The following is a 23,696-nucleotide window of genomic DNA, read 5'->3' as shown; positions in this document are numbered from 1 at the left end:
ATGGAGGAGTGGAGACCCCCATCCCTGTCAGATTCCAGGAGGGTGGTCCTAACGGAATCACAGCAGCAGAAACGAACTGCGTTGTATATTCCCTGGGAGAAAACCGACAGGCTCTGCCAGACACTGGCGGGTCTTGAGAGCCCTAGAGGTGCTCGTTGGAGAGCACCGCGGCCCGCGCGCCCCTGGTTCTCGCGCACGGCAGCCTCGGGGACGCACCTGCAGGGCCCGCTGCGCAGCGGCGCTGCACACAGCGCCCCTTCCCGCGTTTTGACAGGAGCCAAGGGGTTCCTGCCTGTGAGGACCGTGCAGGCAGGGGGCTGTAGAGGCACCTTCGTGACGGGGGCAGGTGCCTCCCCTCCGCGGTCTGTCTGTGCGCTATCGGGACGGGCCGGCGCTGGCGCTGGCGCGCCGAGCGAAGAACATCCGCGTGGAGGGCTGTCCCTCGGCCAGACCCCCCTCTCCCTTTCTGGACAGTGACCGTCTCCCCTTTGCTCGCGGGCCCTGCGGGGCGGTCGTGCGTCCGGGGAGGAGACGCTGGGGGCCGGAGTGCCGCGCTCCGAGTCCGGCGGGAACTTGAGAGCGCGGCTGGCGGCAGAGGAGCGTTGCGCCTGCTCTCTTACCCTCGTCCCCGCCCCCGGCCACAAAGCAGCCCAGGCCGGCGAGCGCTCCCGGGGCTGCCGGTCGGCCTGCGGCGCGGGGCGCGGGGCGCGGGGCGCAGGCGCGCGGGCCGGGCGGGGCGGGGCGGGGCCTCCTCCCTCCGCGCGGGGGCGCTGCTCGGGGCGCGGCCGGCCCTTCTAGCCGCGCGTCTCGCTGGCCGGCGCCGACCCCGCCCTCCCGCCCACTCCGCGGAGCTCCGAGGAAATGGCTGCGGGACCCCAGAGGCCTGCGACCCGCGGTGAGTGGCGTCCCGGCCGCCGGGCAGGGGGGGCCGGCCGCCGCGGGGCCGCGCTCGGGGGCGGGCGGGGTCGGCGGCGGTGCTGCGGAGGCGCGGCCCGCCGAGAGCCGCGGCGTCAGTGCCGGTCCTCGCCGCGCTCCCGCCGAGGAGAGAAGATGGCGGCGGCCGCGGGGCGGGCGGGCGGCGGGAGCGTGGGGGCGGGGGCCCGCCTGGGGCCGGGGCCGGCCGGGGGGCGTTCGCTCGGCGGGGCCTGGTCGCGGTTTGAGCGGACGGGAAGGGGTGACGGCAGCTTGGTGTGCGTTGCTCCGCGTCGGCGGTGCGGGAGGCGGATCAGCCCGCGGGAGGGGGCCCGCCGGGTCCGGGAGCTTGCGAGGCCGGCTGGCTGGCGGCCCGGAAACGACGGTCCTTCAAGAAAGCGTCCGGTTGGGGTGCACTGTTCCGGTTTCCCCGCTCGGTTAGCGGCTCTGGATACCCCTCGCGGTTGTGCGTTGCGTGCTGGGGTCTGTGTCTGGAGCGGGGGTGCCGGTCGCTCTTCCTTGGCCGGATGCGTTCGATTTTCAGCCGGCTGCTCTCAGGAGGGGTGCCATTCGGAGAGATGGGTGGTAGTTGGTGCCGGGGGAAGCGGGGGGGGTTCGGAAAATCAGTTTCGTTTAGAACGAGTATCTGCCTCCGTGTGAAATACTGACTTCCAGGTTTTGTTTCGTTGTTTCGTCATTTCGATGTATACTGGCCATACTCGTGCCACGTCTGGTCGTCTTGAAAGTAGGAAGGGTCAGCTCTCAGCTTCCAAGGGAGGTGTGCCCCTCGTGGTCCCTTCTGTGTCTCTCTTGCCTTGGGCGCTCCGATCCCCGTTCGTTTTCCCCCGTTCTCCGTGTCTTGTCTTCATCCCCATCCCCCCCACCCCCCAGACAGCCCCTTAGGAATAAGCTCTGCGCTGCTGCACAGGGTCCTTCCTTGTGCTTCAGTTTCCTGGAGGTTAGAGCGGGCGCAGAAGCACCTCACTCATTCAAATGACTTACCACTCGTAAAGTGCCCAGAACAGGGTTCACGCTGGCGTCGTGCCCGCTGTGAGCTGGCGTATATGCCAAACGGAGACTCGACTCACCCGGTACTAAGCCACAGCTACTACCGAGGTCCTCAGATTGATTCAAAAGGCCTTAAAGCCCACAATGCCTGTGAGACACTGGAGCTCAGGGCCAGGTTTTTGGCTTTGAATCTAGCACCTCGGTAGATGAGCTTGGAGTTGGGACCATGCGAGTTAAGTTGAAGATGCTCTTGAAATCATCCCTTGGACGTAGGTAACGATATCCGTGTCCTTTGCACACTGAAGGAGTGAGATCGGAGCCTGATGTACTCGGGCATTCTCTGCCGATTCTGGCCTCCAGGAGACTGAAGCACAAGCAAGGGACTTGCCCAGGAGCTCGGAGCTTGTTTCTCAGTGGGCTGTCAGGCCCACTCCAGACACATGTTCCACAGCTTCCAGAGCCACAGAGGCCCTGGCTGAAATACGCTTCCAGGGAAGGTGTTTTAGCCATGCCTTTCAAGGAAGTAAGATCTGTGACCTTTAGTGGAGTGATTCCCCAGTTTATTCTGCAAATATTTGTGGCCTCCTGTGTGCCAAGCACCCTGGCGGTGGCAGCAACCCGGAAGGCCTTCCCGGTCCTGGTGACAGGTGCAGTGGGCACTTGCGAGGACGCCCCGGCTCCCTTCATTGGAATCTGGGGTTGGCGTGTATGCGTCTACGACTCTATGACCAGTCCATAGTGTATCTGTTCTAAACGCAGCAGAGGCATCTCCGAAGTGTCACCTGGGAAGACCCGGCCCAAGGCCTGGTGAAGCTTCCTGCCAGATGCATGTTCTAGGCACCCCGTTTTCCTACTTGCTGGTGTTCTTGCAGACTTTAACAACGAATTTAGGAATAATGCATATCTTTACTTCTGATTTTCCACTGAGAGCTCTCCCTTGTTAGTATTTGATTAAATTCAGGTTATTTCAAGCAAAGTAAGATCTGTACTGATAGGAAGAAAGGGCACGAATAAAAAGTTGTGTAACTGGCCACTCTCTTCTCCTTACTGTCTGCTGGTGCCCATGGTCACCGATTTCTGTCCTGTCAGACAGTGACACACACAGTGTGTATGCATGTGTGAGCATGACAGTGGCTTGTTGAGGAAATGTGTCGCTGGGGCTTAGAGGTGGGTGCAACTCGGGGTTTCAGGTGGGGTTTGTCGGAGGGGGTGGGGGGTTGGAGCAGGGACTTCAGTCTCCCATTTTCTTACGGCGGTGGACTGTTCAGGTCCTGCTGTTGACGCTGTAAGGCCTCCTCCCATTGGGTGTCTAACTCACAAGGAGTCTGTTCCAAAGCAGCTCAGGGACTGGTTTATTTTCTGGTTTGGTGTATGTTTGCAAGTGTTCAGGGTTCTGGTTGTTGTCTGTTTTTGTTGACATGATACATTTTACTTTTCATCCAGTGATACTGGTGATTTCCATTTAGCTCTTGGAGAGCACAGATGGGGCATATTTACAGGTTGGGCCAGATCACTGTTGTCCTTGGGTCCCTGCGGTGGGGCACTGTCTGTCATAGAGGCCTGATTCTTACAGGCCCCATGGATTCAGGAAGTCCATTAAGAAGGGTGTTTTCCTAAATGGAGTTTCTCGCCTGTTTCTTCTTATTTACATGGTAGGGTCCCTTAGAGTGGATATCTAATATTCCCTTTTTCATGGTTCGTATCAAATGATGGGTGCTAATTCCATTACAAAGTCTCTGTGGTTTACAGTTACTAGAAACACACTAATTGGGAAAGAAGGGTCAAAAAATGGTCTGAATTGAGCTCACTTGCTCTAGGTGCCCCCACTACTGGAGAAGAGTTTCTCTTGCTTAGACCTTATTTTATCATAACGAGTAGTAGTTTTTAGGGTAAGTTGTTACGTGAAATTGAGTAGGTAATTGCACGCGTATGAATAAGAATTCTTGTGGCCATGACTATAAAACATGCTTGATCAGTAACACATTATCCAGTGTGTTACTTGTAAAGCAGGTATATCTTTGGGTATCATACTTAGGTGCCGTGTTTTTGTTTTTCACATGCTGATAAAGACTTTTAAGTGGTGTTTAATACACCTTTATAAGAAAGTGAATGAGCTCCTCCCTCCACTATAACGATAGCTTTACTGTGTGTTGGGTTACAGATGTACAGAAAATTAGCAATATAAGAAAAACAACAAACACTAGAAATGGTCCCGTGCAGAAGCCCACGTTACAGCTGCTCCCCTGCTCTTGAACATGGGTGGGTGTGTGTGGCAGGATGTATTTAGGGAGTGTGGCCCCTGTGCAGGGCTGACTTGTGACCTGCGCTCTTCACTCGTGTGGGACTCTTTCCATGGCAGTGGCTCTGTGGTTCATCATCCTTCAGTTGCGGTCTTAGAGAATTCCATTATGTGATGTTTCTTGATTTTGTTCCCCCAAACCGGTGTCCTGGTTATGGACATTGGCTTGTGTCCCTTTGTTTTTAAAAAGAAAAAAGAAAAAAAGCGTGGCTGGGAGCGCCCTTATAAATGTGCACCTGTCCTTTCCCAGTTCTCTCAGCCAAGTCACAGTGAGGCGTGTCACCCCTGGTCCATGGGAACAGGAATGTTGCCTGCTCTGCCCCATGCCAAGTACATAAGGGGATCTTGGTAAATATTTGACAAATAGACCCTCATAAGAGGGCTTGTCTCCCCAAATGCTCACCAACACGGGCATTGTCATTTTAATAGATGACACCTACCGCTTCCCGCTTGCGTGCCCTGTGCAAGCACGGACTGCCACTTGACAGGGTGTAGTCTCACATAGCCTTTTTGGAAGTTGGGAGCTCACAGTTGTCCACGTCTCACAGGCAGAAAGGCACAGCCCAGAGGGAAGCACGCTTGTTCAGCGTGTCTGCCTGTTAGGTTTGCAGCTGGGGGTGAAGCCTGTGTTCTCGTCATCTGGTGTACTGTCCCCGGAGCCTCCCAACTGCAATCTGCTTATCAGAAGAACTACCCCACTTGCACCTGGGGTGGGGGGCACTGCCGGCTTTTGTGGGCAGGACTGGGATGCCCCACCAGATGCCCCGGCCCCCAGTGGAGACAACAGGGCTAGTAGACACTGGTTGTGGACTCTCTGGGTTTGTTAGATTGTGATTTAGATGGTCTTCCTTTTCACAGTATGGGTTCTTGTAGCAGTAAGAGACCCTCTTCCCTTCTCAAACGTGCAGCAGTGAGAGTGACGTTGCAGGACATACAGGCTTCACTGTCAAATTCTGCTCTGCGTGAACCCTTGTTCTGTAACTTCTTTATTTAATCTCGGACCTTGTCCACTACCCCCCAAAACTAAACTAGACGTTGGCCTCTGCTAATCTCAGGGAAAGAAAGGAAGACTCCTGGTGAAACGCAGTGACTTCTTGACTTGAGGTTTCCAGTCATGATTCTTGTCTCTTGGCCAGCCTGTGGCTTGCAGTTCTGGCAGCAGCACTCACGAAGCAGGTGCTCGGGAGACGAGGCCTGTGTCTTCTCCAGACCCCGTTGTCTTTGAATTCAGGTGGCTGTCACTGTGTGAGGCTGCCATTTCATCATTGGGAATAAGCGCCTTCTCCATAATCACTTGAAACTGTGGTTGAGGAAGGGCAGGGGCAGGGTGTGGAGGAGGTACCTCTTGGTCTTACTGGGAAGGGCCTGGAACTGCTTTTGGCCTTTCAAGAGCAGTCCTGTAAGGTTACCTGCGAACTCAAGATCCTCTTTCACACCTGTGGTTACTGGGGACACCGCAGAGCTTTAGTGTAAGTTGTTACATATGTTAGTATTTACTGGGCTTGGCACGAAAACGGAGACCAGTAAACTTATTTTTAAATAATAAAACCTCACACGTTAACACGAATAACGTCGTATAGAAACTGTTTTCTAAGACAAAAACAGTAAGAGAGGTAGCATTGTTTTGTTTTATGGTGGTGGTTCTTTTAGTAAATCTCTGACTTCTGGCTTAACTGACAAGCTGGATTCTCACATCTGCACGCAGACTGTCATTTAGCTTCTGGAAAGCTCTATAGTCCGCTCCTGCGAGTGGCCAGGGAGAGGGGCATACGATGTCTTTTGTGTTTGTGCAGATAATTTGAGCTCAGGGACCTCCTGAAAGGCCTGTGGACCACATTTTGAGAACTTCTGCTCTAATTATGAGTAGAGTTGCCCTGTTAAGAAACGAGAACTTTACAAAATAGTTGACTCTAAACTTTAACACCTGTGGAAATAGGTTACTTTTAGGAAGATGGACAACGTCTTTGAATTTTTTTATTGGCTCAGCTGTGTGTTTGCTTTTTGCAAAGAGTGTGGAATAAGGGTGATGTGTCGTTCCAGTGCACACGTCTCCCTCCGGTAGACCGCCTGCAAGGAAGCAAGATGGCCAGGGTGCTGGCTGGGTGGGAAGGCCCTGAGACCTCTTTTGGCCTTAGGTCATGTGGCCTGACTGCAGTCTGAGCACGTAAGTGGCCCTTCTCATTGATTGTACGACGTCCTTTCATTATACACAGCCTTTCACTGGCTCCTTAATTCCTGTTGCAGCAAAGTGGGGGTGAGCATGGCCTATGTTGACTGTGGAACGATCCGGCGTCCCGTGGCATGAACCCGGGAAACCAAAACAGGGTGCGGGGTCCTGCAGCCGTGCCCCCATTGGTGCCAGAAGGGAGTGCCAGCCAGCCACCCACATAGGCAGTTGGGCAGGGGTCTTCCCTGGAAGATCAGTGTTCTTAATTAACAGCTACAGGACTTAGAAACTCAATCTGAGGGGAAACAGCCCCCAAAGTGCTTAGCAGGGATGACTGGCACCTTAATGTCATACTGTCCTGGGAAGTGACTTATGGTGCCCTCATCCCCTCTGAGTGTACGCACACCTCACCCTCTTCCTCCTTCTCTCTGTTGGGGAAGCAGGGCAGGAGACTCTGGGAACTCATCCCAGTGTCATTCTTGGGTATTTAGCAGTAGCCAAACTTGTCCCATAGGGCAGATTTTTCAGTGAGCCCAAAAACCTATACAGTTCAAAGGCTCACCAAGAGCCAGGCGGTGGCCTTGTCTTAGGAGCATCAGTCCCCCAAGATGTAGGATTCCTATAGTCCCTTGCAGTGCTTGAGACCAGGTTTGTGTTCAGAGACACAAGGGGAGCTGGCTCAGTTTGCTTGGGCTACTTTAACAAAAGACCATGGACTGGGGGGCTGATAGAAAACACATTTATTTCTTATAGCTCTGGAGGCCCAAGATAAGGGTGCGAGCATGGTCAGGTCCTGGTGAGGTGTCTTCAGGGTTGCAGGGGGCAAGGGAGCTTTCTGGGGCTCTTAAGGGCACTGATCCCATTCATGAGGGCTCCGATTTAACGACCTAGGCACCTCCCAAAGGCCCCATCTCCTAATAGTGCTGTCTCCTTGGGACTAGCTTTCAATGTGAATTTCAGGGGCTGGGGCACACAATGCAGACCATGGCCAAAGCCATCCAAGGTAGCAGTTTAGGAGACCGTCCGCACCATGGAACAGAGAACAGTGACAGCCTCCTGTCCTGCTCCTTAACCTTGGTAGATGCAACGTGGCTGTTCTGGCTCCTGACGCCCATGTAGAGTTGCCCACCAAGGTCACGAGCCTGTGTTCTGCAGCAGAAACTGGGCAGAGAGAAACCAGTGCCCGTTGCTCACCCACGCTGAGCTGGAGGCCCAGCTTTACACCAGGGCCTGGCTGGGCCTCCGTTCCCAAGAGGCTTTCAGGTAGCAGCTTTTGCTGCTTGTCTCCACGTATGTGTAAAAGCAAAGTGCTAAGAAATTTTAAACAGGGTGGTTTCTGGACTTCTCTTTGTATTCATCTCCTGAGACACTTACTGCTGGGACACCTTCACTTATCAGAATGGTTTTAGCAAAGACCGTGTGTTGGCAGCAGCAACACTGTGAATTAGCCACAGAAGCTTTAGCACAGTCGAGTCTGGTTCTGTGTAGATGTAGGGTCTCTTAGTTTACTTTGTGGACCCAAACCTCTCTGTCTGCGGTCAGAGCGCAGTGGGGTGTTTGCTGCCGCGGACCTTCAAGGTCTGGGTGGAGAGGGAGGCGGCTGCTGCTGGTGATTGGGCAGCTTCGGTGCTTTCGGGGCCGCTGCGTCGTCCGAAACTTTGGCCAGGTGCTCGTTAGGGACGGTCCTAGTAATGAGTCCTCAGTTGGGAAATCTTCCTTTTTCAGTAGCTTGAAGAATTTTGCATCTTCTCAACCTTCATCATCCACAGGGAAGAATTGGTTGTGAGGCACTCGACCCTCAGGACAAAATAGGAACTTTGGCCTGGTCTGTCAGAATTTCAAACTCTCAGTTAACAGAGGCAGAAACAGTGAGGCTGTGTTGTAACATTGTATGTAATTTCTGGTGACAGGTTAAAATTGTTCTTTTTGAATATGGGGGCGGGTAGGAGATTTGGAGAAACTGTGTTGGGCCCCCAGGTGGGGCAGATCCCGGCTGTTTTCTCCTTGTCCTGCTGTGGAAGCAGGACCTGCTTTATGGTTGTGCAGCTAGGTCTTAGAGAAGCCGCCCTCACGGGTGTAGAACCAGAGATCTTCACCGGGCGCCTCGACATCTCTTCTGGTGCGCATGCGTCCTGGAAGTTGCACCTTCAGATTTATAAGGATTTAGAGTCCTGCGTCACTGGCACTTAACAGCTGTTTTTTGGGGTTTTGTTTTTAAGTAATGTATTATATTTTGGGTTTTGTTTTTAAGAAACCACATCTGGCAACTTAATGTTTTGAATTTTTGGAGAATATTTTGAAAAGTTGGAGACGCCGAAGGGAGAATCTAGTGATTTTAGAACAATTTTGTGGAAGGAAACGCTTGGCCCCTTCTGATACTGAAGCACAGAGATGTGCTCTTGCTTTGCCATATCCAGGGTGTGCTTAACGAATAGGAGGTAATGAGGTCCTCGCAGTGTGTTTCCTGGATCCCTGGGGCTCTCACGGCTCTGCGCGTTACCAGTGATGTTGTCAGCCTTCTTGTGGAGTGGACCTCTGCAGTGGCCTGCAGACGCTGGTCCAGACAGTGGCATTTCCCTGTACGGGTGCTGTCCATTGCTCAGCACCAGTCGGTCGTGTAAAATGTGCCGTTTTCCCCGAGAATGTCCTTGGAGAGACAGCAGAGACTGTTCGTTAGCGCCGTTGAACCTCACCACTCCAGTGTCCCGTCGCTTTAGGTTCCCTGCAATGAAATGGCAAGTACCTCTGAAGCACTTCTGTGCCCCAAAGCAGGGTGGCTCTCCAGGACGAGCCCTGGGCCCAACCGGCTACCCTCTCATGGAACAGCCCTCGTACTGGAAAGAATGGACCGGCTCCAGCTTTCAGACCCAGTATTTGGCAGGCATTTTCTCAGAGAGGAATGACCTGAGTCTCAGGGAAAACAGCTGACAGTATTCCTTGCTAATGATGAAGTTTGAGCTTTCAGGTGAAAATCACAATTTTGAAGAGTTCACATCCGCCGTCACGGGCTTGATGGCTTCCCAGTAATTGAAGACGTTTGGGAGGCGCCCTGGTGACTCCAACGGGCCAGTTAAGCGTCTGCCTTCGGCTCAGGTCACGGTCCCCGCGTCTTCCACGCCCTCTGCCCCTCCCCCCACTCGTGCTGTCTCACTTGGTCTCTCTCTCAAAATCTTTTGAAAAGAGGGGCGCCTGGGTGGCTCAGTCGTTAAGCGTCTGCTTTCGGCTCGGGTCATGGTCCCGGGGTCCTGGGATCGAGCCCCGCATCGGGCTCCCTGCTCGGCCAGGAGCCTGCTTCTCCCTCTCCCACTCCCCCTGCTTGTGTTCCCTCTCTCGCTGTGTCTCTCTCTGTCAAATAAATAAATAAATTCTTAAAAAAAGGGGGGGGGCGCCTGGGTGGCTCAGTTGTTAAGCGTCTGCCTTCGGCTCAGGTCATGGTCCCAGGGTCCTGGGATCGAGTCCCGCATCGGGCTCCCTGCTCTGCGGGAAGCCTGCTTCTCCCTCTCCTACTCCCCCTGCTTGTGTTCCCTCTCTCGCTGTGTCTCACTCTAATAAATAAAATCTTTAAAGAAAAAAAAGGACATTTGAGGAGGTGGGTGCCGGCATTAACAACCGTGTGTCTTCCGTGTTGTGAAGTGTGCTGACATGTGGGCTCTGCGTCAGTCGGTAACATGACCGCCACGCATGGGTAAAATGGTGCGTGCCGAGGGTGCGCAGGACAGACCAGTGGCTTCCCCGTCGGAAAGCGTGGGCAGGTCACGGGCACAGTGTCAGGTCTGAGGCTCCACGTTGCAGCTTTCCTTGGGAAACTACTGTTTGCTGAATTTCAGCCTGATGTCAAAGAACATCCACAGTTACCTGAAAACTTTCGCAGTTTTAATTTCGGAAATACTGATCTATTCCACATAAACAGAAGCTTTTTGGAGTCCTCCGTTTTTAAGAGTGTAAAAGAGCCCTGAGAGCAGAACATTTGGAAGGCTGCCTGTTCCTAAGTTGCTTCCTGGCCATTTGCTTGTGCTGTGAGCAGAGCAGTTGGGAGGCTCTGGCTTGTGTGCGTCTTTACATGTGAGCTTCCACAGCGTTCGTCCAACTTCGGGTTAGTGGGAAATGGAGCACTTTGCAGCTGAGAAAAAATACTGCACTGAGAAGTGTAGAAAGATAATTTTACATTATTTCAGTGCATTCCGTGCTCATAGACTATTCTCATGTTCCCAGTTTCAGGGATGGCCACCTTCCTTTTCCTTCCCGGGGAAAGTACTTCTTACCACATTGTGGTTGCAGGTTCCTGAGCGTATCCTTCCTGCCGCGCACTGTGTGGTGTATGACCACACACCACATCCAAGTTTTGTTAGGGACTCAACATGGCTTTTTGTTCTTTTGTCTTGATACACACTTTTTTGTTGCATTGCTGAAATTTTTATTAGAATTTCAACGTTGAAGAAATTATCAAAACGTCAACTTTGCAAAGATAAAGTCGAGATAAATGAATCAGATCTAAAATGATTTGATCTATTCTGAATATACTGTATGTCATTCCACACACAGAAATAACTAGATTTTCCATTTTCCTTTTTTAAAAATCGATTATTCAGAACTCAAATCCAGAAATGTGTTTTTCAGGTTAATGTGTATTATAAATTTTTCATTTCTAAGTACGTTTTAATTTCTTTGCTTTTATAAATAGTCAATGTTATGAAATATAAAAGTAAAGTTTATTTTTAGTTCCTTCTGAGAAGTAAAGGCATCTGAACGTTGAAGCCTCGATTTGAGATGCATTTACCACGTTTGAGAGATTTGGTGGCCATGATGGTGGATTTGGCTAATCTGAGTGGAATGGATGCTGTCTCTTTAAGAGGAGTTGCCTCAGAATGTTTGTCTTTGTTCTGGGGTCACTAAGGAGACCACAGTTGTAGTACCCACCCAGAGGGCCAGGGAGGTGGAGGTGAGGGCTCAGCTTGGGAGGGGCTTGGGGAGGGGCGCTCGGGGCCAGAGTGTGAAACGTGTGAAAAGATCAGCATTGAGGATTTATCCAGGAACAGATGCCTGTTCAGTGTGCATTTCAACTAGGTATGGTTCTTTGCAGGACTATAATCTAGGAGGACTGTTTTTTAAATTCATGTAGATGAAATGTAGCATTACTTAACATCGATGTTAAGTAATTATTAGTCTTCTGAAATCTTATTTGGGCTTTTAATTAAATGATGGCATGTCTCCACTATTAAGAATTTTTAAATACTTCTCTTCGTGGATGATTTTGTTCAGCCTTTTCATGTTTCGTGTTTCTCTCTATGTTTGGCTTTATCGAGCTGAGCCCATCTCAAACGTAGGATCATAATTGGAAAGCAGCTGATAGCCAGCGACTGGTTTGGAAACCACCATGCTGCTGAGACCTCTGCACAGTTAGGGGTGGCTCCCCCCTCCCCCCCCCACCCCCCACGCACACACACCTGCCAGCACCTGCCGGCCCTCAGTGGCCCGGCCTGGCCGCCTTCTGTCAGGGTGCAGTCACAGTGCCTTCCCTTCTGCAGAAGCCCTTAAAGAAGGGGACTATGTTCTTTCCTTTTTTTTTTCTGACTCCCCGAGTGGGTCACATGATGACATAAACTCAAGTAATAGATTATTTGGAAAGTCTGATGCCTTTTTTTTTTTTTCAGTTATTTGAATCTATAAATGATTTTTTTATTTTAGGAGCTTACGCCGTGGGAACAGTCCTGAGATGATCTTTATTGTTACCTGTGAGCAGTGACTGACAGCAGTGGTGTCTGAGGCGGGCTGTGTCTGTGGACCAGGCGATTCCATCGTCAGGCACTCGGACCTCTGGAAAAGGTGTCTGAGCTTCGGTTTGGGGCAGGTAATGCAGCACCAGCAGCAACATCAGCAACACAGTTTTCTCTTAATAGGTTTGAAATTGTGTGTCCTGTTTCTGAAGTGGCATTTTATGTGACAGACCTACGGTGTAACGTTCATATTTGTTTATTTAGAATATTCTAAACTTTAGCCCTAAGTGTTTAGACGAGTGTTCAGCCACATGCTGAGAATTTTTTTTTTAAGGTTTTATTTATTTATTTGAGAGAGAGAATGAGAGAGAGAGAGAGAGCACATGAGAGGGGGGAGGGTTAGAGGGAGAAGCAGGCTCCCCGCCCAGCAGGGAGCCCGACGCGGGACTCGATCCCGGGACTCCAGGATCATGACCTGAGCCGAAGGCAGTCGCTTAACCAGCTGAGCCACCAGGTGCCCCATGCTGAGAATTTTTACTCAAGGCACTCTTTTACTTTTCCATTGGCATTTTGTTGGTGCGAGTACTTGACATTGTATACTCTTCGGTGAGAGCTATGTTTTGTTGAGGAGAGTTCTTCCTGCACAAAATCTCAGGACCAGAAAAGTGGTGTGGTCCTTGCTGGCACACATGCTGGCGTCCCAGCCGCTCCCGTAAGCCTCCGAATGGCCTGGGAGCATGCTGGCCAGGCTCCGGAGGGAAGGGTCGGTAGAGCCAGCAGGAAAATGGGGGACAGCACGTCATGGGAAATAAAAGAAAAAAAAAAAACAAACAAAACAATCTGGTTGCATGTGGTTTTGAATTTTGTGTATTTTGTATTTTGAAGGTTTTCATCCCATCACAGTCCTTGCCCTACGATGGAATGTGGTGTAAAGGCTGAGTCAGCATTAGTGTTTCAATTCGATTGAAGCCTGGCTAGCTTTGAAAAAAATTTTCAAGGTATATACTTTTTCAGGTTTGAAACAGGAGTTGAGTTTTCACAAGCATGATCCTTTAATAGTCTATCAAAAAGTGAGAAAGAACAAATGCACATAAAGCTATTCCCTGTCATTTTCTAAAGTGGCCAAGTTACCTGTTGCTGCGTAACAGCTAACCCCGGAGTCGGGGCTCAGGAATCTGGGCAAGGCTTAGCTGGGCGATCCTTATGTGCACGAGGTGTCTATAGGGGACACTTGCACTCGGCTCGCAGCAGGGCTGGGGTGCGGGGTGCCATTCTCTCTAGCAGGGTGGTCGGACCACTTACATAGCAGCTCAGGGCTCTGCAGGCCAGGATGGAAGCAGCCAGTCCTCTTCTGCACCAGGCCTCGAGCCACCCTGGCACTCCATCCTCTGTGCCCGGGGTGTTGGGGGGTGGGGACAGGTGCGCGGCGCCTCCCAGCTGCAGCCCTGCCCTGCTCACGCCCTTGCACCGTGGGTGCTGTTCACCGCTGGATGGGGCTTCTCTGCCCCCTGTGTGGTGGAGCCCTGTGCTGAGCAGCGAAGTGCTGGGCGGGGGGGCCGGCTTTGAGTTGCTGGTTGCAGCTGTGTCCTGAAAGTTAGGTGTGTGACTGTGGAGACTTCTGTCCGGAGTCCCCTCACATCTTTTCTCATGCTACTTTTTAGGAAACCTTGGTCAGGATAACTCCTTTGAATGTTCACCTTCACTTTGTATAGGTGGCCATGCTCCCTCCTTTGTGTGAATTAAAGGCTGTGCGTACTTGTAGCTCAAGGATTGTTAGTTATTTGCCAAGAAGTGTTGCCTCGTTAACATTGCTCATGGTGTGGTTCCATTTCACCGCTAGGTATGGATGAGAAAGGTGACCCGAGCAGTGACGAAGTGCCCAAGGCCATCAAGCCCACCAGCAAAGAATTCAGGAAAACGTGGGGCTTTCGAAGAACCACCATTGCCAAGCGAGAGGGCGCTGGGGACGCCGAGGCCGACTGTCTAGAGCGGCAGCCCCAGCAGCAGCAGAGCCTCTCCTTGCGCCGCAGTGGGAGGCAGCCGAAGCGGACCGAGCGGGTGGAAGAATTTCTTACGACGGTCCGACGAAGAGGGAGGAAGAATGCGCCTGCCTCCCTCGAGGATTCTAGTGAACCAGCGTCTTGTCCCGTCACAGATGTGGAGACGGCGTCTGAAGGCAGCGTGGAGAGCACCTCTGAGGGGAAGGGCGGGCCCACGTCGGGCTCCACGGGTGATAAGGAACGACCAGCCGCCTCAGCAAAGGCCAAAGGGGGTGAGGACGAGGACGACACCTCTGACAGTGACAGCGATGGGTTGACTTTGAAAGAACTTCAGAACCGCCTGCGAAGACAGCGGGAACAAGAGGCGGCCGACAGGCCCCCCAAGAGCCTCCAGAGCCGCCTGAGGAAGAAGCGCCGGGAGCAGGATCCCACGCAGACCGTGGACGTGGAGGCGGGCAATGCCACGGAGAGCGTGCTGCCCCGCAAGCAGGAGCCCGAGGCTGAGCAGGGTGCGGTGTCCCAGGCTGAGAAAGACTGTGGAGAAAGGGAGCTGGAAGGGAAGGCTCAGGGAATCGAAGGTGGAGACCCCAGGGACGTGGGCAGGCAGAAGCCCGAGTGTGAGGCCTATGAGCCCAACGCTCTGTACTGCATCTGTCGTCAGCCACACAACAACAGGTAGGCCACAGCCGGGGGGGTGCCGGTGGCCCCCAGCTTCCAGAGAGATCCAGGCCGTGAAAACAGCAAGGGAAGGTTCTGTTCATTTTGAGGGGACGCGTTCTAGAGCTGGGCTGCACTAGTAACTTACCCAGTTGGAAAGGATGAAAGAGGCATTGATGAAAAAAAGAAGCCACAGAAGGGTAGCCATATGACTTCCTGTAGCCGTATGGGGCTCCCCACTGCCACGGGGCGGCGGGGGGGTATGAGACAGCACAGACTGAGGTGCTCCCGTCATCCTAGCGGTCTCTTGCATAGCGCCGCTCCGGACTGTCCTGGAGGAGCACCCATGAGCAAGCGGGCTGTGACCGGGCTGCAGTTTGAGCATCTAGAGCCTGTCTGGGTGCTGGGTGGTATTGGGGAGCTGCCGTCTGGGGTGTTTGGCGGGACAGGAATGTGCTGGTCCGTGGAGACGTGTGCAGGGTCTCCAGGCTGGAATGCTGGTCAGCCTGCAGCTCACTCTGAGTGCTCCCCTCAGGAAAAAAAAAAGACACAAATTTGTTTGAAGGCTAATAAAGTCAAGAGAAGTGCTTTTGAATGTTCTTTATTCTGTTCTTTACTTTTTTTTATATTGCTTTTTTTCATAATAAGGTGTTAAAATCAGTTCACTAGTTCAGCTTTTAATGTTCCTAAAATTGTTAATCATGTTTTCCATTCCTAATGCCAGTATTTTTTTAATTTTAGGTTTATGATTTGCTGTGACCGATGTGAAGAATGGTTTCACGGCGATTGTGTGGGCATCTCTGAGGCCCGGGGACAGCTTCTGGAAAGGAACGGTGAAGATTACATCTGCCCAAACTGCACCATTCTGCAGGTGCAGGACGAGCCGGACTCCGGAAGCGCAGCGCAGCAGGAGGCCAAGTGCGGGCCTGCCGGCGCGGACAGCACGGACTGTATGAGCATGGGAACGGTGGAGCAGAAGTCCAGCGAGGACCAAGGAATTAAGGGTAGAATTGAGAAGGCTGCGAACCCAAGTGGCAAGAAAAAGCTCAAGATATTCCAGCCTGTAAGTACTTGCCTGCGAGGCCAGTGATAGAGGGTCAACAGAAAAGTCAAGCCTCTCTTGGAGCAGGTTAGGCTTTTCCCTCCAGACGGCAGTGTGTTTGCCGCGGGCTGGGCTCTGGGAGCAGGCAGTCCCCTGCACGTGGCTCGTGGGCCTCCCACACTCCATGATCCTGCAGGATACCTCGAGGGACCTTTCTTTTTTTTTCTTTAAGATTTTTTATTTATTTATGTGACAGAGAAAGAGAGCACAATCAGGGGGAGTAGTAGGGAGAGGGAGAAGCAGGCTCCCCACTGAGCAAGAAGCCCGACCGCAGGACCCCGGGATCATGACCTGAGGCGAAGGCAGTCGCCCAACCGATTGAGCCACCTAGGCATGCCGGGACCTTTCTTTCTTTAAGTCTTGTCTGCTTTCTATACTATTACTATTGAGTTAATGTTTTCCTTAAACGGATTCATTTTTTAAAATTAGTTTTTCCTTAAATGTTATTTCTGGAATGTCGATCTTCACATACACGCATTAACAAAGAAAGTAAACGTGCACCTGTTTGACCTGACCCCATCATCCTGAGAGAGCTGGTGCTCTGAGCCTCCCGGGGCGGGGGGGTTGGGCGGGGGACACACCACTTCATCCAAGGCACCTCCCACGGCTGCTGTTGGTGTCACCCTCTGGAACAGTCTCAGGCGCTGTCTGGTAGGGCCATGGTTCTTTGTCACATCTCTCCTGTGTCGTCAGCTTCTGATACTGAGGAACACCATCACAGGCTCTCATGAGCATGTCCCCCCAGCCTTTCCTGAGTCCCTAGACAGCCTTGAAGTGGAGGCCTGTGCTTTCGCAGGCATTGGGCGTACAGGAGCTTTGAGGGCTGTGGGAGCCTCGAGGTGGAAGTGCTGTGAGGTCCAGACCATTGAAGAAATAGCCTGGAGATGTCAGGACGTACTGCGTGGGGATGTGATGTGAACTGTTCGTATCGCATTTGGTCATTCAGAAAAATTCGTGGAAATGGGACAGTGGGAAAAGTCACCTTAATTTCATGTCTTTATTTTTGATGTTTGAGGCTGCATAAGCTTAGATTTTATTTTTGGTCAGATTTGGATTCTGTGGAAGAAGAACAGTTTCAGAATACCTTGGAGAAATAAGATTTGGCTCAAGTACATTTGAGGGATAGGTTAGGTCTCTTTAGATCCCTCTTGCTGCATAGCAAGTGAGCATGTCTTAGCAGCCTCACACGACACGTATTTATTAGCTCAGCCTCCATAGGCCCGAAGCCTGGGCCTGGCTTACTTAGCCGGGTCTCTCCACGGTTTCTTAAGAGATGGCACCCGGGTGCCATTGTAGGCTGGGGCCTCATCAGATGGCTCAGTTGGGGAGGAATCTACCTCTGAAAGGCTCCCGTGGTTTTGTGTCTAAATGTGCCCTTTGCTATGTCTGGGGCTCAGCGGTGCTAAAAGTCACTCGTGTTTGAAATGCACATTGAATGGATGTTCCTGGATTGCATCTGGTAGCTCACCCTCAGACCCTCACCACTGGGGCTCCCTCGCAAGGCCATTTGCTTCTTCAAAATCAGCAGTGGAGTCTTTTCTCTATTGCAAGGCCCAGTCCCTCTTCTGACATTTTCTGTTGATGAAGCAGACCTTTTCCGTAGCCCAGAATTGTCTCATTTGGAACCTTGGTTACATCTGCAAAACTCCCTGCCTGTTTGCCCTGCAGTGGAACCTAATTATGGATGTGAAACCCCATTGTGTTGAAAAGTCCCCAGAGTCTCTGTGCCAGGGCAGAGTCCTGGGGCCGCCTCCCAACTCTGCCCGCCACAGGTTGCACGAAGCGTGGTTACTGTGAGTGCCTTGCCATGGGATAGATTGGGTCAGGCGCTTGGAGGAAACAAAGACATGTTTTTATTGGTATTAAAAATGCTGTTAGCGTCTCCATTAGAAATGGCGAGCCCAGTAGTGTAAGTAGGAATTGTGCAACGTGCTGTAACTGCTCACGTTGGCAAGTACGTTGTTTGAAGCCGTGTGTTTCGTTCTGCAGGTTGCAGAGGCTCCTGGTGCCTCCAGATGCATTGGCCCTGGGTGCTCTAACCTGGCGCAGCCTGACTCGGTTTACTGCAGCAGTGACTGTATTCTCAAACACGCTGCTGCTACGATGAAATTTCTAAGTTCAGGTAAAGAACAAAAACCAAAACTTAAAGAAAAGATCAAGACGAAGCCAGAAAAGCTCATTCTCCCAAAATGTAGCGTTCAGGTAAGTTGATCAAGTCCAGCCGTTTGAATTGTTGTAGAGAGACGGGCCTGCATGTTGCAGGCAGGCGCTGTTGATTGGTTTGTGGCGCACGGGGGACAGCGGGCAGAGACAGAGCGCCAGTGGTACCCGCCGACTCCTCCAGCCTTCCACGCTTTCCCTGCACTCTGATGCTGCCCCCGCTCTCGTGGAGGGCGTCGTTCGTGCTGACCGCAGTGCGGCAGGCGTGGGAGCCGAGCTTTCCATCTGGGACCTGCGGTCCTGGGAGAAGAGCTGGGGTTTGTCAGAGATTCGCCAGCCGCCGAGGGTGGGGAGGTGGGTCTTGGGCGGCCAGACTGTGTGCCTCGCTTCGAGCCCTAGCTCGCAGAACTGTCTCTCTCCTGTGCTAAGTGTGACCTGGGAAGAGTCGCTTGTTTGACCCTCGAGGCCCTCGCCCAGAGGTTGAGCTCAAGCTGGTGTGACTGCGTTGCAGCCCCCATTACATCTGTGACGAGCAAGGCATTAAGCGGTGCTGCTCGGGAAGTCCTCTCTGGGTTTTTCAGCGCTTGCTTGGCCTTTAGATGGCGTAACTTTTACGGCTGGTGGCCTGAGTCCCAGGACTCCCAGAGCAGCGGTTGCTGTGCAAAGTACCGTGGCGACCATGCTGAGCACCTGGCAGGGGCGGCGGGACACCGTGTTCCTCCAGTCTCCCAGTGGCCACAGGGTTTGCCTGGCGCCCAGGTCCTTGTTTGTGTCCCTCCCTCCACATCTCTTGGATGTGTGAGTGTAGCCCAGCCCTGCCGCCGAGCAGATGCTGAGCCCAAGGTCGGGGTGGTGAGGGGCTTCAGATGACCCCAACCATAGAGCGTATCGTGACCTTCATTGCGAAGCGTGAGGAGCGAAGGCTTCTCTCTGGCCTCCTTAATGATTGGGGTTTTGCTGGTTATCCAGGCAGGCATTAGAATCTCTGCTATGCACAAGAGACCGGCTCCAGACAAGAAAGAGAACACCGTGAAGAAGGCAATGGTGGCCCCGTCGAGGAGTGAGGTCCTCATGAAGGAAGCGACCAGTGAAGGCACGCCGTCCTGGGCAAGCGACCACAATTACAATGCAGTAAAGCCAGAACAGACTGCTGCTCTCTGGCCGCCACTGTTGTATAAATGTATGTATCACTTAGGGGTAGCGTCTGGACCCTTCCTGGTCTTTCTGGACAGCTGTCACTCGGGCCTGTTCAGGACCAGGAGCTCTAGCCATATTTAATGCTGCACCTGCAAAGACAGAAGCAGATGCCTGAGCCCCACATGCCTCGAGCCCCATGCACCACCTCAGTCTGTTGGCCCTTCCTGTCAGTACAAACCTCAAAAAGCTGTACAAACCTCATTGCTAAATGTCTCACCTGGCAACCGATCTCTTTAATCTCCTTAATTTTCATTGTCGTGCTCTGGTAAGTATCTGTGTGGTCTTCAGTGAGGTCACGCTGGGTAGACGTGCTCCTGGCATCCAGACTCTGGCCGCACGGCCCTTGCAGCCTTGTCTTGGCCCCACTGGCTTAGGAGTCTCTCCACCTCGTCTGCTGTCCGCACAGGGAGGCCTCACTTTCCTCTTATGGGAATCCACTTCTGCAGATAGTATCGCACCTGATACTCAACTTGTGTGATTTTTCAGGAGTTACATTATTTTTGATCCAACAGGAATTTTTTTCGTGTGCAATTCAAATACTACACACACACACACACACACACACACACACACACACACTCACACACTGTCAAGCTTTGAAGGCTGTTTACCGCTGCTCCATATGCTCCAAGGTAAGTGAGTGTGATGTGCTGGCCCTTGGGGCAGTGCCCTCCCTGAAGGGAGAGTGCCTGCAGTAACTGGGGCCTGACTCTCTCCTGGAGGCTTGCACTGTCGGGTCAGACCCCCTCGCCCCCAGACAGTTCCCACAGCTGCGTGGGGCACTGCTCTAGATCATGCAGCTGGGTCTTTTCTCTCCATTCCGGCTTCTCAGCCAAGCACTCCAAAATTAAATTTGGAAATTTAAATTGATCATAGGACACATCTTACTATTATTAAGATGATTTTCACCCAGTTTTAGTTCATGTTGTCTTTTATGTTGTTTTGTGCCTTTTACAAAAGTACCAAAAGCCACGTAGCTTTAAATTCCAAGACCGTGGGTGTGTGCTGCACCCTCCTGAGGCCAGGCGTTCCCGCAGGTCCGTACTAGAGCTGACGGGGTTGGGAAAGTGCGAGGATGGCCCCAAACCTGCGGGAGGTGGGTGGGGTGGGGGAAGTTAGAGCTCTCTTCCATTATGGGATTAGCTGATTGCTGTATTAAAATGAGTCCCTGCTACGCCTTAGGTGGTTTGAGCTACTTCCATGCTAACAGCACGTCTCAGATCTTCAACAAAGCACTTTCACGAGTCTTGCACATATCTGAAAGTAAGCATCGCGGACCAGTGAGCACTCGGGGGGCGGAGCTGTCGCTTTGGAATACTGTGCTCCAGTGCTCTGAGTTGGTCATAGGCACATAACAATGGAACAGTGGGGTGGACCACAGAAGCCCTGGGTGGCTGGCTTCAGTACAGCTCCGTCTCTACCAGCAGACTTGGAAAGCTGCCTCGAGGCTCCCAGTGTTCACGGGGAGGGTAGGAAACCTGGATGGCTCCTGTCCCTGGGTTCTTTCCCCTCACTCCATCTTTGAGGGCGAGGGAGGCCCAGGAGAAGGCCTGCTTCCCAGCTCCTCTTCACCCCTGCCTGCTCTTTTCTGCACATCAGTCAGCTCCTCACTGACGCTCGACCTACCTCAGTTGACTGACGGCCCTTCTCAGCACATTTACATCTCAGAATTAAAGCTGATGGATACCCAAAATGTATAGCATGCATGAGGGACATACTTCTGAGCTAGTTGCTTTTGATCCTTTTCGTTACCTCAGAAATGTCATCTTCCAGTCACTGGTAAAATACCCGACTTCAGCCTCGGTGAGTAGCAGCCTCGCCCCCAAACCATCACCTCCCAGTTGGGGCATCAGGTAGCATGTACACACACAGCAGAGCCCTCCGACCCCACAGGGACCCCCATCTGCCTTTCTGGCTGGCTGCAGAGCATGTTTTTCTGGGTTGGGGTGGCTAGATTTGGGGGACAGCTGGTACTGGGACCGTGGTTAGAAGTGTTCCCACATTGACCTGGGTACATGTCACGTCTGTGGGTACATCCCCTCTTCCGCCTATAGCACCCACTGTTGAGGGAGTGATCCACGGCTTGGGAGGTGCCCTGGGCTTCCCTCTCCTCCCCAGGCCACTGCTGCTGACCTTGGGTCATGGGTAGGGACGGCTGTCCGTGAACAGGGTGTGAGGGGACCTCCCATTGAACAGGGACTTGGAGGCTCTGTCTGCTTCTCCCCACGAAAGGATCAGCAGATGCTTTGTGTCCTCCAGGTGTTGTGATTCACATAGTGCGGTTCTTCTCCCCAGTTCCTGTATGGCTGCTTTTCACGTATAGAAGCCACCGCCGCTTTATTTACTTCCCTAAATCATCATGTTTCTTTGTTTTGATAACCTTATTTTTTTCTGTTCTTCTTCAATGTTGGGTCAACCTCCCGCTGTTGTCAAGGCATGAAGAGGGCTGAAAACTTTTTTTTTCTAAAATGTCCCTGTTTTATTAGTGTTTGGAAGTGGAATTCTGATATTCGTAGGCACAATCCCTGGTATCTGGGACCCCTTAAGTGGCTTGGGGGACTTAAAACACTGGGATTCTGAACAGATTTTGATTGGAAAATGAGATTTCTAGTTTCATCTAGCTTTGAGAATTAGAATGCAAAACCCTAACCACCTATACACCCAGATTCAGATGATTTGGTAAAGCAATGTGATGCAGATAGAAGTATTTCTCCTATAAGTTCACGGGCAAGCCACACAGATGGTTCACCTGCTTGTGAAATGGAACAAGGAGAACACGGATTGTCACGAGGATAACTAGAGGCGTGGGCTCCAGAGACACACTTCCGAAGTCCTAAGTGGAAACCAGTTTCCTATAATAAATAATGTGGGGGATACTAGGACCCAGGAATGTTTTGTAGAAATGTAAATCCTTGGGTGTGCACAGTTACGGATTTTATCAGTTATGTGAGCCATTTTTAATCTATTTCAGAGTTGTCATTGGCAATAAAATATGGTTGGGGACAAATCAGACCTGGTACATCTGAACCAAGGTTCTCTCCCCCAGTTAGAGGGAAATCCAAAACATGTACTGATGAAGGATGATGTAGCTCGACAACTCTTGATGCTCTCCATACGACTGGAATTTCCTTGGTGCTCAGTGATACTCTTGGTATTTCAGACTTTTACTTTTCACAAGCTTAAAAAAACCCTGGTTAACTTCAGAAAATTAGGTCAGGGAGAGGTCTCACGTGTACACAGACTTGAACGATGGAGATGAAACTGCCGGTAGTGCCCAGTGCCCCCCCTTAGTCGTGCTGCAGCCGCTGGAAGTTTCCAGCAGGATTGGCCTCCCTCCACCTGCCCTCCAGTGAACTTCATGTGACCTTGGGGAGCTGTGGGTCTACTCTGATGTCTAAAGACAGATGCTATGGGGCAGTCCCTTTGGTGGTATCTGTTCTAGAGTCCACGGTTCTCTCTGACGATGCCACCGTAACCCCATACGGCACATGAGTTTCAGGGGCATTTGCATTAAGTTGTAGCATTCTTGATTTGAAGTGTGACGATGCGTCCCCGTGCACATAGCTATATTTGCTTCCGCAAACCAAAGAAGTTTTGCTGAAATGAAGGCTGGGCCCTCTTCTAGTGCCAAGAACCTGGAGAAGTTCAGCCAGAAGCACGCAAAGGTAACTGCTGCAGAGCCCCAACTCTGGTCTGCACAGGGCCAGCAGCCTTGGGGTTTTCTGCGCAATGGGACCCTTTGGGACAAGGGATGGACGGAAGGGTCAGTGGGCTCTCCTAACATGTCCCTAGCCCCCTAGGTGGGTTGGGTGAACTAGTAGACAATTTGGGTACAAATGATGCTGGTTAAAATCTCACCTTATTAAAACTATGGTCATGCCTGTTAACCAGTTTGAGAGAGTGCAGGAAAGCAGCTGCTCCACTCCCAAGTGAGTCTCGGGCCCGGCATCCGGTCCTGCACGCACAGTGGGCCGCTCACCAGATCCCAGTCGTGTAGTCGAGAGGAGGCACCGGTCTCCCCACATGGCCTCAATTCCATTCTGTCTGAGTGGTTCATGTGGTGGAAGGACAATCTGACCGGTTCTTTCATAGATTACCCATCCAGCCTGAATCAGGCTTTGGGTTCATTTTCAAAATACAATGTGTGAAACTATTACAATGAGGAAGGGTGACTTGCTTCCCCAGGTATATACTTGTTTTTTGTTTTGGGGTTTTTTCCCCCTTTTTTACAAGTGGAGAGTTCTGTGTGTCTCCATTAAGGTGTAAGTCACTCAAATATTGAACATCAGGAAGAAAAAAGCCTAGAAAAGCTTTGTGGAGTCCAAGCCATGACGATTTGCCTGGGGATCTTCATAAAGACGCCCTTAAGATTGATGTCTAGTCTGAAGAGCATCAGGAATGTAGCTTTTGCTTTTTTGAGTGTTAATTTGGGAATTATACATGTTTTCTGATACAAAAGCAAATTGGTATTTGGTTATGT

At 51.9% G+C, this 23,696-nt stretch overlaps 1 protein-coding gene across 5 annotated transcripts in view; it reads left to right on the top strand.

Moving 5' to 3' along the window:
* The window catches only part of DIDO1 (death inducer-obliterator 1), a 51,405-nt gene that overhangs the window by 5,994 nt on the left and 21,715 nt on the right, over window positions 1-23,696 (top strand). For 3 of the 5 annotated variants that reach the window (XM_045886084.3, XM_045886081.3, XM_045886085.3), the window contains exons 2-6: window positions 12,072-12,234; window positions 13,941-14,775; window positions 15,499-15,820; window positions 17,849-18,061; window positions 18,989-19,199. In XM_045886084.3, the coding sequence (XP_045742040.1) occupies window positions 13,943-14,775; window positions 15,499-15,820; window positions 17,849-18,061; window positions 18,989-19,199 (1,579 nt within the window). In that variant the 5' untranslated portion in view covers window positions 12,072-12,234; window positions 13,941-13,942. Of the gene's footprint in view, window positions 1-808; window positions 896-12,071; window positions 12,235-12,985; window positions 13,099-13,940; window positions 14,776-15,498; window positions 15,821-17,848; window positions 18,062-18,988; window positions 19,200-23,696 lie in introns of those variants that run through there. The other 2 variants (XM_064573437.1, XM_045886083.3) reach the window with 2 other exon arrangements.

Source organism: Mirounga angustirostris, unplaced genomic scaffold, assembly GCF_029215605.1.
Source record: "Mirounga angustirostris isolate CCGP_5_RB_7025 unplaced genomic scaffold, mMirAng1.0.hap1 SCAF_10, whole genome shotgun sequence".
In the NCBI taxonomy this organism is placed as follows: Eukaryota; Metazoa; Chordata; class Mammalia; order Carnivora; family Phocidae; genus Mirounga; species Mirounga angustirostris.
Note: the sequence above shows the minus strand (reverse complement) of the source record. Positions and strands in the feature narration are given on the sequence as shown.